Raw genomic sequence first — 14,882 nt, forward strand, 5'->3', positions numbered from 1 at the left:
AATCAAGAATGAAATGATTTATGCTATACAAGTTTATAAACAAAATTATGAGTATTCGCTGGAGAAAATACTGCTATATTTCTGCTTTGTAGGAATTATTCATGACTATTTTTAGGTCTATTAAAATCTGATTATTTAGAACAGACCCAAATTGTTAGTGTTCTCTCTCCAGACTTAAGAACTTCATCATATAATTTTTAACATCAATTTTTTCAGAGTCTGTATTCTCACTGAGTGAAATAAACATTGGAGTCACTTTACCCCATGCAGAAACTGCAGGAGTTATTCAGCGGGGTTTCAAGCTCTTCTGAATCCATCACAATGTTAGGAGCTCTTCTGTATCATCAATAAGTGTATCAGGGTCTCGAGCATTTTGCCCCTAAGCCTGTATGGGGCAGCAAGGACTGAATTATTCTCCACCTGCAGAAGGACTCCACTTGCAGTCTCTTGTCTTATGTTAAAGATTACTATTCTTTCAACTTCATATGTTACTATGCTACGAAGAAACAAGTATTCTAACATTATTTACATTTGACGGATATTTCTCCTCATCTTGTTTGTTGTTAACACAACGTTTCGGCTGATATACCCTCCAGCCTTCGTCAGGTGTCTTGGGGAAATTTCGAACCTGGGTTCTCATTCTTAACGATGTTACTATTATTATTATATTATTATTATTACTATTATTAATCAGGTCGCTGCCATGAATCGAACTCGGAACCTCTGGGTTAGTAGCCCGCGCTCTTAACCACTACGCCATATGGAGGGTATATCAGCCAAAACGTTGTGTTAACAACAAACAAGATGAGGAGAAATATCCGTCAAATGTAAATAATGTAAATAATGTAAATAATGTAAATAATTCCTCATCTCTTAAATATAGAACTGTAAGTATTCTAACATATAAACAGTCATTCTTGAGTGAATAAAATCAAATTTTGCTTTGTTCTCTCTAATTATATTTTAGTTGAAAAGCATTGCAGCAGTTTTTAAGCTGAAAGAATAAACTGTGATGCAATGAAAAAGATAACAAACTGCAGTCTAATCAGTATTGCTGAAAAGCAATTAAGCTAATACAATTTGTGCAGTATTTAACTACACATGAAGCAAGCTAGACTGACTCAAAGATCAATTGACAGGAATTCTCATATGACGTAATGAGAGTAGAAAATCCCTATTATCGACTGCTGGGCAGTACCACAGGATATCAGACATACTGGCCACAACCATCAAACACTAATGAGGTCTCTCTCTGACAAATGAAGATCAGAGATACTGCTGCTTCAGTCACAGTAAATGTCGTCAGAAACAGATTAAATCATTAAAACTGATTAAATCATTAATAAATACCTCTCCCTCATTTTGTCTCTGTCTGTTTGTGTGTGGGGGGGGGAGAACATCAGTGGTGTGGAGAGAGGAGGCTGGTATGCATGGGCGATTGCTGGTCTTCCATAAACAACCTTGCCTGGACTTGTGCCTTGGAGGGTAACTTTCTAGGTGCAATCTCATGGTCATTCATGAATGAAGCTTGGTGGGGGTCTTTACCCTTACCCTTTTATTGAACAACCTGCACAGGTGATTTGTTTATAGTGATCGAATGTTTGTGTTGTACATTAGCTCACTCCTGCCATCAATTTGACAATGTCTGTACAGGTGCATGGTGTGACCCGCATCAGATGTCCAAGTGAGCAACACAGAATGAAATATTTTGCTGAAGAACACAACACACCACCTGGTCCAGGAATTGAAACTATGATCTCACAATCAGGAGTGCAACATCCTAACCACTAGGCCATGTGCCTTCATGCTACAAATAATAGGACCCATATAAAAGGATATTATTGTTTAGCCTAAGGTCTGGCCTGGTTGAGCTGCCTTGTGATAAGAACATGACCATCTCACTATTTCCCATATAGTATGTTTTTTAACAACATTGTCCAGTGACCTTCCTTGTTTAAGGAAAGTTCACTGCCATTTCTAGCATGACTGGTTAGAGACCTCCCCGATCTCACTGGTGACATCAAATGCATATGATCACAGTATAGGAAAAGAGATAAAATACCACTATTCACATGTAGCTGTATAATAAAGAAAATAAATAGGGATTTCAATGGTTCCAGCAATGAATAATCATATCATAAACCCCTAAACAAGTATTTACAAAGTCTTTTTTGAAGAATTATGGAAAATAGTTATACTTACAGTTACCAAATATGGAGCCATAGGGTTCAGCTGGTGTAGCAATACTAACTAATACAATGTGGAATAGTGACTGTGATAAAAATATTAAAGAGCTTATTGCAAGAACAGCTTTTAAAAAGTGTCCAGTCGCACCTAAAGAGGAAAGAGAAACAAAATTTATTATTATTATTATTATTATTATTATTATTATTATTATTATTAAGAAAATGAATATATCCTGCAATCAACAGAGACCAAAATCAAAATCGTCAGTGTCCCTAATTATGCCTTTGTAGCAAAATCCATAGCTGCACTTCAATTACATTTATGCATCCATCGCAAATAGATGCAGCTTTTATTAATTTTTTTAATCCTTACCTTCAAACACTCATGCATTGAAATACAGTGGGAAAACGTTCAAAATCTTGAGGCGGGATTTGAACTTCACAGAGTGAAAAGTAATATACACACAGTGAAAAATATATAAAAAAAGATACTGAAGATTTTCATGTGGCAAATATTTATTCCTTGATTTATCCCTGCTGCATTGATGACTAAAGATGGATTGTACACGACTGATGACTATGGACACAAACAAACAAAAAAGAACTTTGATAAAGTGTAACATTAGAAACTAAATTAGAAATATTACAGGGATTCAATGGTGGACTGTGAGCTGTAGATATTGGAAGAGTTCTCAGCTTTCAACCAACAAGTGTACAAACATTTTGCAATAATGCCAAGAAAAAATTAAAGCTTGTGCTCGAAGTGTTAGCACTTTTAGCTGATACAAAATTAACTTGGAACAGAACCAGTAGAATGGAAAATGTGACAAAAACTTTTAAACATATTGCAAACATCAGCATAATGCTCAAAATTTGCTACATATAGAATTGAAACATTTTAGCATCTCTGATGACCTAAAGAAAATACAGAAATTTAGTGTCAAAAATGAAAACCTCAAAGTTGTGGCTGGTTTGGGTGTTTTCAGAATCACTCGAAACTACAGATACTGAGTCCGCAAGCAACAACAAATAAGCAGTAACTACCATCATAGCTTTACTGAAAACATTGTTATTAATGAAGGAGAATACACAGAACAGCAAATTCTTAAATGTGGGTGAGAAAGACTGGTTTTTAAAATGGATACCAAAATGAAAATACATTTCTGGAGACGAAAAATGTACCACCTGGGTCTCAAAACTGTCAAAGATCACATGGCTTTGGTATTTGGGGGCAATGTTTTAGGAGATCTAAAGCTGAAGTCATTACTTGTTTATCATTCTGAGACATCATAAAGTTATGAAAAGATGATTTAAATATCTTCCTGTTATACGACAAACAAATAAAAAGGGAGACACCTACAGAGCAGTTTTCTCAGGATTGGCTTATTTTGCATCCCTGCTCAGCTAATAAAGAATATTATCAAGCTAAAAATGTAGAAAATAAAGCCTTTTCTTTTTGTGCATAGTGCTCCAGATCTCTTCTCTGAACTGGATGACCAAGCAGACAATGTTCAAGTAGCTTTTCTGCCTCCAACCACAACTAGTTTGATTCAAAGTGTGGACCAGAGGATTATCACTGTGGTCAAAGTCTGCTATTTATAGCACACCTTTAAGCAGTTATGTTCTCAGATGATGAAACAAAACCAAATGTAAAGGAGCTTTGGCATGGTTACCGTATCGTGAATGCTATTGAAAAATTTGAATGTCGCATGGCAGCAAATGAAAACAACTGCAATGCATCTTATCCAGAGAAAAATCAATCCAAACTGCATTGCAGACTTCCTGAATATTGAAGAGCCAATATGAAATGTTCGTGAGGAGATTGCTGAGATGGTGTAAATAAATCAAGATGAGGAGGAGTGACTTGAATCTCATGGAGACGAAACTGCACTGTGCTGAACTAAAAGAGGATGGAAAGATACAGAACTGCTTTAAATTTTAACAATGTAAGATCTGTCTGAAGTTTTCCGGTTTTATCATTAAAACTGTGGCTATTTTCATTGGGGAAAAAGATCTTCGTCGAGAGAAAAGTTCGAAAGTAAACAGGTCAACAAGTGCATTATCCACTGCAAGGAATTAGACAATCAGAAGAAAATAAATGCATTCAGGGCTTGTTGTCATGGAATATATACATTGCAGGCTTCTTTCAGCTTCTGTCAACCAAATCCACTCACAAGACACTTGCCCAAGGTGCCATGCAGTGGGACTGAACCCAAAGCTGTATGGATGGAAAGCAAACCTCTTAACAACACAGCCACACCTGTGCTTGTTTATTTTTAAAATAGAACTTCATCATAACTTTATATAAGAATATTTTGTCCTCAATACAGGTTTACTAAAAGAAAGAAATATTCTGTGATCCATTAAATTGACCCCTACACCCACCTAGTTCTTCCTCCTCAGAATGTCTAGAATTCTATTCCTGCACATTTTTTCCTGCAACTGTTGACTTGCAACAACTCAAGAAGGTTGTTAACTGCATCGATTTCACCATCTTAGAGAGCTTGAGAAGGCCCAAAATACAGACCCCCTTCTATATCTTTTCTATTTTCTCCCTGAGTAGAGTGGAGAGCTGTATTGAGGGAAGTGGCTTTATGACAAGTATTGAGAGTTTAAAGTGTGATAGGGGGACTGGAACAAGTGTCTTACAATTGGGGAGGTACAGGGTTACCCCAGTTAGAAGCGGAGGATGGTGGTGAAGGTGCAACTGGGCAAACCCTCCAGTTACAGGAAAGTGAATAAAGAGAAATGACATGAGAGGGTATCAGGTGTTGTTTATGTTTCATACACAAAGATGTTACCATATCTTACATCTACCCAATTTTGGCAAGGTGAACTTAAAATGAGTAATTATTGATTTCCTTACAAACAAAAAGATGCCAGCCACTCTGCCTAGGAACCTTGTTTAGATTCAGAAATAATTTTTTTTTTTTTAAATGATTTTCTTTTTCATCACAAAGAAAAATATTGACACTCCTCCAGGGAAAGGTGTTGGAAAGAAGCCAACAAAATGTCTGAACAAAAGACAAATTTTTACCCCTGACCTAATTTTTTTTTTCAAGAGCCAATATTAACCCTTTTGTTACGATATTTCCTCTAAGAAACACTGATCTTGTTTCAATCAATTTTGAAAATAATGAAGAATTTAGTAAAATAACATTGCCGTTCTTTAGTGGATGCTTGGAATATAATTTAACATAACATTTTGATGGAAGGCTTGAATTTAGATAACATCAAAACAGGCATGTTATATCATACCACCAGGAATGGCATGGGTGGGTGGGTTGTTATCAACAGGGTTAAAATGTAGCAGCAACAGCAGCACAGCTACTTTCATGAAATGCCTCTTAAGATTGATTTTTCCCCAAATGGAGAGATGAACATAATATGAAGTTCATCTTCGATGGAAAATTCCCTTAACATGGATACATTTTTAGCACTTATGGCCGACACAGAAATATTGGATTTTATTATTTTGAAGCACATAATTGTCAAGTGAACATAGCAGAATACTTGCAGGAAACATTACTTGGCTGTATTTAACGGCTTTTTGAAGTCGATCAGAATTGCTACTCTCGGTGCATTTATTTGTTTTAGAAAACTACTTTTCTATAAATTCAATATTTTGTGTTTTTTGACCAAATGAGCAAAGTTCAATATTTCTACAACAAACAAACCTATGCTACAAAAAATTATGAATAGTCACAAATAACATACAAACACACACACACACACACATTTACAATGACAAAAAAAAACTAATGTAATCTTTTTTTTTTCCAATGTCACTTACAAAAACACACATTATTCTCATGAACAAAATCTCAGACAAATACAATTTATTTTATGCTATTATTTGAAATACGGTCTAATGTATTCTTTTATTTGTTTCAGTCACTTGACTGCAGCCACATAAAAAGCACCAGTGATTGTGCCACGTAAAAAGCACCGGTGAGGGTGCCACGTAAAAAGCACCGGTGAGGGTGCCACGTAAAAAGCACCGGTGAGGGTGCCACGTAAAAAGCACCGGTGAGGGTGCCACGTAAAAAGCACCGGTGAGGGTGCCACGTAAAAAGCACCGGTGATGGTGCCACGTAAAAAGCACCGGTGATGGTGCCACGTAAAAAGCACCGGTGATGGTGCCACGTAAAAAGCACCGGTGATGGTGCCACGTAAAAAGCACCGGTGATGGTGCCACGTAAAAAGCACCGGTGATGGTGCCACGTAAAAAGCACCGGTGATGGTGCCACGTAAAAAGCACCGGTGATGGTGCCACGTAAAAAGCACCGGTGATGGTGCCACGTAAAAAGCACCGGTGATGGTGCCACGTAAAAAGCACCGGTGATGGTGCCACGTAAAAAGCACCGGTGATGGTGCCACGTAAAAAGCACCGGTGAGGGTGCCACGTAAAAAGCACCGGTGAGGGTGCCACGTAAAAAGCACCGGTGAGGGTGCCACGTAAAAAGCACCGGTGAGGGTGCCACGTAAAAAGCACCGGTGATGGTGCCACGTAAAAAGCACCGGTGATGGTGCCACGTAAAAAGCACCGGTGATGGTGCCACGTAAAAAGCACTGGTGATGGTGCCACGTAAAAAGCACTGGTGATGGTGCCACGTAAAAAGCACTGGTGATGGTGCCACGTAAAAAGCACTGGTGATGGTGCCACGTAAAAAGCACTGGTGATGGTGCCACGTAAAAAGCACTGGTGATGGTGCCACGTAAAAAGCACTGGTGATTGTGCCACGTAAAAAGCACCCAGTATACTCGATAAAATGGTTGGCATTAGAAAGGGCATCCAATGAAATCAAACCGAAACAGATTATGGAATGTAGTGGGGATCCTGGCCTTGCCAGCGCTTGCCAAACCATCCAACCCAATCCAGCATGGAAAGTGGACATATGATGATGATTGCTCCTGATAGTGAGTTGTGTTAGGACCTTATACTTCATTGCAGGTTGGATAGGGAGAAAGTTAAGTTGACTATTGGATAGTCATAGAAAAAAGTAGGTTAGCCACGGTCTGGGTTGGCATGAACAGTTCAAAGAATGCAAACAAGTAAAACATTTCCCCACCTTAACACTTGTAAATTTTGTAAACAGTTAACAACAAGGTAACAGAGCGGTGCTCGTTAATACCGTCTAGACTGCTGCTAGAGTAATTAAAGTACTGATGATAATAGTATCAATAGTAAACAGAATAGTGATAGGAATAGTAGTACTAGTAGTAATAGCTACAACAGAAGCAGTAGCATTTAGCCAATGTGAAATATAACATAGCTTATCTAAGTTTATACTAGCAGACATTTAGCATATGTAATAAAGACGAGAGAGAAAGGGTAGGGGTAATAGAGGTATTGTCTTGCCTGGCTTAAAACTGTTAGCCATTTTTTGAATTATACATTGAATTTTGAGATACACATTTATACACACATTTGATTAATGTCCATTATTCCAGGCTGGCATTGGTTAAACAGGGAGCTATTTGAGACAGAATTTTATAGTCTGATGCTCTTCCTGTTGCCAACCCTTACTTGCATTTCAAGAAAGGGGTTTCTATTCAGTATTTCTTCCAAAATGGGGAGTGGCCCGTCATAATGCCAACAGGAAAGATCCAATAGCAGTGACTAGCGCAGAATATCAACATACACAGATAAATACATGGCAGGCTTCCTGCAGTTTCCATTTACCAAATTCATGAGTATAGTGGGCACCTTTTGCATGCTACTGGCATAGGTGCCTTTTACGTGTCACTGGCACCATCCACAACTATGATTTCACTTGGCTTGACGAGTCTTCTCAAGTACAGCAAATCACCAAAGGTTTCAATCACTCTTCAAAGATCTCGATCGCTCAAGGCTATATTCAGCCCAAATAGTTTTATGTTCAAACTGGCCAGATCTGGTCTCTCACACCTACCCTACAATGTCATTCTAAAAATAAACAATCACATCACCAAAGTCTCCAAGCTACCAGATGGTGCATGATTAAGTCAAAATAAGCATTACATTTGACGAACTAATCTGAATGCTAATGGGTTAATAATTATTTTCTTTTAGTAAAAGTTACATGCTCATAACTAATTAATAAGCAGCTTTTCTTTATTATAGTAAGATAATTATAGATATATGTTAACAAACATTATACTAAATAATGACTGTTTTCAACTATAATTAAAAAAAGATTAAATTCCATTAATTTAAGTATTCTACATTGGTAGAAAGAAAAACATTAATTAAATATGGAAAAGTCATTTAAAAGGTAACCAAGGGGAAAATTAACCTAAAAATGTGAGTAAAAATGAAGTAGCATCTCCAGTGAAAAGGGGCCAAGATTTAACAAGGAGTCTATTTGAGCTGCTCCTGATGCTGAGATAGCAAACACATTCCAGTCAGGGCTTGAAGACATTATCTAAGATCCAGTAACAATATCTCTTGTAAATTTATGTAATTCTATAAATGCATGGGTAAAGACTACATCCATTTATAGAGTACTACATTCTTTTGTTAATAGATTTTTAGGTTTACAATGTTTGGGTAAAGGAGAGATCAGAAAATGAAAATAAAATGGAATAATTTACAGAGGGAGAATAAAATGAAAAAGTATTGGTCTATAGTGCTTTTACTGAAGCATCTTCACAAGTACAGAAAAGGTATTAACAAATTTAGAAAGTATTCTCAGGTAAATATGTTCAAAACAGCATTCTTTATCTAGGCCCACGAGAGTTTTTCCATCAGAAAATACAACAGGCAAGTAAGTGATACTGTAACAAAAAAAAAAATTACTACGTAATACTAAATATCTTAATTTAGGGGGCAAGCTAAGCCTACAGAGATCAGAAGCTGACAAGCAGACTACATCTTTTTTATTTTCATATATATATATATCATCATCGTCGTTTAACATCAGCTTTCCATGCTAGCATGGGTTGGATGATTTGACTGAGGATTGGTGAAACCGGATGGCTACACCAGGCTCCAATCTGATTTGGCAGAGTTTCTACAGCTGGATGCCCTTCCTAACGCCAACCACTCCGAGAGTGTAGTGGGTGCTTTTACGTGTCACCCGCACGAAGGCCAGTCAGGCAGTACTGACACACACACACACACACACACACACACACACACACACACACACACACACACACACACACACACACACACACACACACACACACACACACACACACACACACACACACACACACACACACACACACACACACACACACACACACACACACACACACACACACACACACACACACACACACACACACACACACACACACACACACACACACACACACACACACACACACACACACACACACACACACACACACACACACTCTACAATATAAAGAATGATAATGTTCTGTTCAGGGCTAGAAAATAGATGGGTGCAGGTGTGGGCTGTGAGGTAAGAAGTTTCCTTCCAAACCACATGGTTCCAAGTTCAGTCCCACTGCATGGAACCTTAGTCAAGTGTCTTCTACTATAGCCCTGAGCTAACCAAAGCCTTGTGAGTCGATTTGGTAGACAGAAACTGAAAGAAGCTTGTCGTACGTGTGTGTGTGTGTGTGTGTGTGTGTGTGTGCTCGCGCGTATGTGTCTTTGTGTTTGTCTTCCACCACTTTTTGAGAACCAGTGTTTGTTTGGTTATGTCCCCTGCAACTTAGTAGTTCGGCAAAAGACACCAATAGAATAAGTAAGTACCAGGCTTATATGAGTACTACAAAGTGTGGCCCCAACATAGTCACAGACCAAAGAGTGAAACGAATAAATGATAAAAGATAACTGCTTATAGTGAGAGAGGGGTTATTAATCTTTAACGATATTTAAAGAGAGAAAATATTTAAAAAAAAATAAAAGAATCTAGTATAAAAAGAACATCTAACCTCAGTGAAAGTGTGAAGTTGATGTTGGCTTTTATCACAGATGTTAGAAATTATTTGAGTAAATAATAAAAACAGAAATAAGTTAATGAAATCTGCAGAAAGCAGTGAATGCATCAATAAGCAGGAGACAAAAATGTGAGGTAATTTTACAGTTTCTCCAAAATTGGTATTGAAAGAGGAGCAGCCAGAATAACACGTGCTGCATTACAAAGAAAATAAAAGAAGTTACAGTAATTAAGGAATTACAAAAAAGGTTTGCATTTGAAATAAAATAAAATAAATGAAAAAAAAAAAAAAGAGAAATACTGAAACAAAAAAAAGGTAAAAAAAGATTCCAATGGTACTTCTGTTGGAATACAATATTACAATAAGAATTTACTTTATTAAAATATTTATTATATAAAATTATATTTTGTGCGTGTGCGTGTGCGTGTGCGTGTGTGTGTGTGTGTGTGTGTGTTTACACCATGTTATGAGTGGAAGTTGAGAGACAGACAGACAGACAGACAGAAAAGGTAAAGGGCAGGAAGGGACAGAGAAGAGCAACGAAGGGTGGGAGAGAAAGGGAGAGAGGGGGGAACTGACGGCGGTGGGTGGGGGGTAAGAGAAAGAAGGGTAGAGAGGAGGTAGAAGGACACATGGGTAGGTAGGTAGGTGGGTAGGTGGGTGGGTAGGTAGGTGGGTAGGTAGGTAGGTAGCTAGGTATTCATTACTATTTCATACAGTTTACTCACATGGAATAAAATGTCTTACAAATCCAGTCAATCACCAGACACAACACACACAAACACACGCACGCACACACAAACATACATACTAAAAGACACGCACACTCTTAGCTTGTACGAGCAGAAACTCAGCTGCTCTCTGGTGCTATATTTATCTCATTGTGGAGCATAGCTCACAGCATGTGAGCTTAAAGGGATTCATGCAGGATACACGTTTAACTTGAAAGACAACAGACATTTGCACGTGTATAACATCAAAACTGTAGATATTTACCAAATTATGTACAAGATTCTGTACAATGAATTACCATTTTTATAAAACGTTGCCTTTTTTTTTTATTTAATATTTAGCATTTTTTTTCTTTAATATAAACAATTAATATTTATAATTATACAGCAGCAGGTGTGGCTGTGTGGTAAGAACTTTGCTTCCCAAACACATGGTTCCAGGTTCAGTCCCACAGTGTGAAATCTTGGGCATGTGACTTCTGCTATACCTGTGAGCCATCCAAAGCCTATCATATATATGTACATGTGTGCATGTATGTGTGTGCATGTGTGAGCATGCATGTGTATGTGAGTGCATGTGTGTGTTACTGTCTCCTTGTCTTGAGATGGTATTTATAAATGAGCATCATCATTCATGCAAGCAGAGTCCAATTTCCTATCTTCCCTGGGAAGGCATCTGGTCATGGGTGAATGTTACCTTCCCTGGAAACAGACGAGGGCTGGCAACAGGAAGAGCATCCAGCCGTAGAAAGTCTACCTCAACACAATTCCATTTGAACTGTGCGAGCATGGAAATGCAGATGTTAAAATGATGACTAGTCTGGGTAGGAACTGCCTACCTTCTCTACCCAGATGGTATGTCCATGATCCATTATAAATAGTCCTTCCTATAAACTCCTGCTTTTGTGGTGAGAATCAAGTAAGTACAACACAATCAACTTTTTACTTGATCCAATTCTGAATGATAAAAAGCTAAAAACAGAATTATGAAACTGCATATTGTAAGATAATGCCCAATATCTTAATAATAATGAACTTGTCACTGTCATACTTTAATCTCTCAACACCTGACATACAACCCCCACCACTGCTCTTAATACCCCCACCTTACTCTTAGTTGAGTGTATTTTTTTCTTTCTGTCCATTCTTATCTTGCAAGTTTATCTTGTGACTTCACTAGTGCTGGTGGCACAAAAGAGGCACCCAACATACAATGTAATGCGGTCAGCGTTAAGAAGGATGTTTAGCTATAGAAACAATGTGTAAGCTGACATTGGAGCTCCTTGCAGCTCTGTGGCCAACTGGAAACCGTTCAGCCTGTGCCAGCATGGAAAACAGATGTTAAATGGTGATGATGATGATGGACATTAAATCTTAATAATAACAACAACTCATCATTTGCTTTGTCATTCAGCTGTTTTGTTCCTTAGAAGGAAAAAAAAAATGATCCTGCAGATAGCAATCTATGATGAGAGTTATGTTAGGATAAATTTAGGGCCTCTGAGGAAATCTCTTAAACACTTTAGATTTCAGCCCACCTGAGACTGCCTAAGGTTCCATGATAAAAAAAGACATCTGTTTTAAAATGTTTATATTTAAGACATTCTCTCATAACTTTATCTAAGAACATCTTGTTTATGTTCCAAAACCAAACACCAGCTTAATAATGCGGAAGTTACTAAATTGCTCTAAATTTTTTTATGGTGCAGGTGCAGGTGTGGCAAGACGTTTGCTTCTCAACCACATGGTTTGGAGTTCAGTCTCACTGTGTGGGATCTTGGGCCAAGTGTCTACTACTATAGACGAAGGGCAACCAATGATATTTGAATGACTTGTATTCCAGAAAATATAAGAAATAAAATTGAAGAACATAATTCTGTAATATAACCTTGTCTAAGTCAAATACTTAGAAGCAGCCTTCATTATCACACATGAGAATGATTTTGTTTAATAAATTCAAAATGAGATGTGAATTTATGTGCTTTGTATATCAGGATGATCCAGTATCTTTAAGATCTTGGACAGAAAAGAGTCAGAATTTTTTTAGGCCATCCTAACAGTCAGAATTTTTTTAGGCCATCCTAAGAGTCAGAATTTTTTTAGGCCATCCTAAGAGTCAGAATTTTTTTAGGCCATCCTAAGAGTCAGAATTTTTTTAGGCCATCCTAAGAGTCAGAATTTTTTTAGGCCATCCTAAGAGTCAGAATTTTTTTAGGCCATCCTAAGAGTCAGAATTTTTTTAGGCCATCCTAAGAGTCAGAATTTTTTTAGGCCATCCTAAGAGTCAGAATTTTTTTAGGCCATCCTAGGAGTCAAGCCTGTCATACAACTTATTTTTCATAACTGGCCTCTAGTCCTACTTCAAGTCATATATTTTGCTTGGCATAGGCAGACCACAGCAGGCAACATTATTCAAAGTGAAACAGAGGCAGCGAAGACAAGAACGATGACATTAGGATCCCTAAACTGGAAAGTTTTGAGAACCTAAGAGCACATCCTTTAAGTCATATCATCTTTACTGTTAATGTGGCCATCCTAGCTTGTCAACAAACAACATGGATATGTAATGTTAACCTTTTACATGTTTCAGCCTTGAGGCTGTGGCCATGCTGGGGCACCGACAGTGGAAAAAGAACTGAATACAAATAAACTGAGAGAAAGCTGAATATAAATAGAATCTAATCTCAATTTATCATATCTGATGAATATTATCAGAATAATTATTGAGGGAAATGCCATTAATGGAGATAAACTTCCATGTGTTGAGTCTGCAATCTGCTTTCATTTCCCAGTGGTTTGTAGCTTATCACTTGGGGTCACTAATACCCTAGACAAAAGGCCATAAAAGCCACATGTTTCTCCACACATTTAATATGAAGGTTTATATCTATGCAAGACATTATTGTTGTTATCGTAGACGTTATTGAGTTAATCGTGTGAGAAACATTATTAATAGGTGCATCATATATGGAAATGCTCCTGATTGTTCTGCACCAGGTCTAAAATTGTTGCTTGGCATTTCTTTGCTAAGTAGAAATATTTACGGTGGCACATTCTTGTTAAAGATTCCTCATCTCGAATTTCATATCAGACACATTGTTTTGGCACTACAGTTCTAACTTGGCAATGAAGGTTGTGTTGAGCTGTGCTTATTAGCTGAATAATCTCATCATTTGCCACGTGCATTGTTTCTATGGTTACAGCAGCTTTCAAAATCGTTTTTATTTCAGGATCTTCTACAACTAGTTTCTGAAACAGCTGATATTTTATTTTTCTTAGTCAAATATTTGCCAACATTAAGAATGCATTCAACAAAGTTTCACTGTTGTCAGGTGACCATTAAGAAAACTAAGAACAGATGAATGACTTGTGAGAGTCATACACACCATGTTCAGAGGGAAGGGTCAACAAAATGAGAGCTAACAATAAATTCTATAAGGAATTTAACAAGCAAATTGGAGTACATCAAGGCTCAGTTTTCAGTACCCTTCTGTTAACTATAGTCCTGTAGGCCAGATAAAACGGCATAAGTCCAGTTGTCTAGAGGAATGCCAGTGTGCCAATAATCTAGTTTTCATAGCTTAATCAGACAAAAAAAATATAAAGAAAAATTTCTGAAGATGACAACAAAAAGCTAGAACTGAGAGATCTCAAAATAAGCCTGGCAGAGACTAAAGTTTATGTTAGCAAAACAGAAAACAAATTACAACTGCTGTTGCGCTCGACATGCAAGAGCAGATAGGAATTTCATATGTTGTGCCCAGTTTAAACTATGGATGCACATAAGTGTAATGGGATGGCAGGCAGGCTGACAGGAAATGTAGACTTCATATACAGAGATGTACAGTTAATGGTAAGAGTACATATGAAATAAGTTCCTGCAAACACTTGGAAGACTTCCTACAAGTAACTGATAGCTTCTGTTACCTGAATGACCTAATAAGCAATGGGAGAGGAGTGTTCCAAAAGCTTAGTAATCATATTAAGAATCAAATGGAACAAGTTCAGAGAACAATTACCACTGCAGGTAACAAAAAGTTTCTCCCTCAGAGATTGTACAATG

General features: G+C 37.5%; 1 protein-coding gene across 13 annotated transcripts in view; it reads right to left on the reverse strand.

The window, feature by feature from the left end:
* LOC106877583 (piezo-type mechanosensitive ion channel component 1) overlaps positions 1–14,882 on the reverse strand; it is a 138,948-nt gene that overhangs the window by 95,785 nt on the left and 28,281 nt on the right. For all 13 annotated transcript variants that reach the window (XM_089337961.1, XM_089337960.1, XM_089337959.1 and 10 more), the window contains exon 3: positions 2,203–2,334. In XM_089337961.1, coding sequence (XP_089194087.1) covers positions 2,203–2,334 — 132 coding nt within the window. The remainder of the gene's footprint in view (positions 1–2,202; positions 2,335–14,882) is intronic.

This window comes from Octopus bimaculoides, chromosome 20 (genome assembly GCF_046866305.1).
Source record: "Octopus bimaculoides isolate indiv1 chromosome 20, ASM4686630v1, whole genome shotgun sequence".
NCBI lineage: Eukaryota > Metazoa > Mollusca > Cephalopoda > Octopoda > Octopodidae > Octopus > Octopus bimaculoides.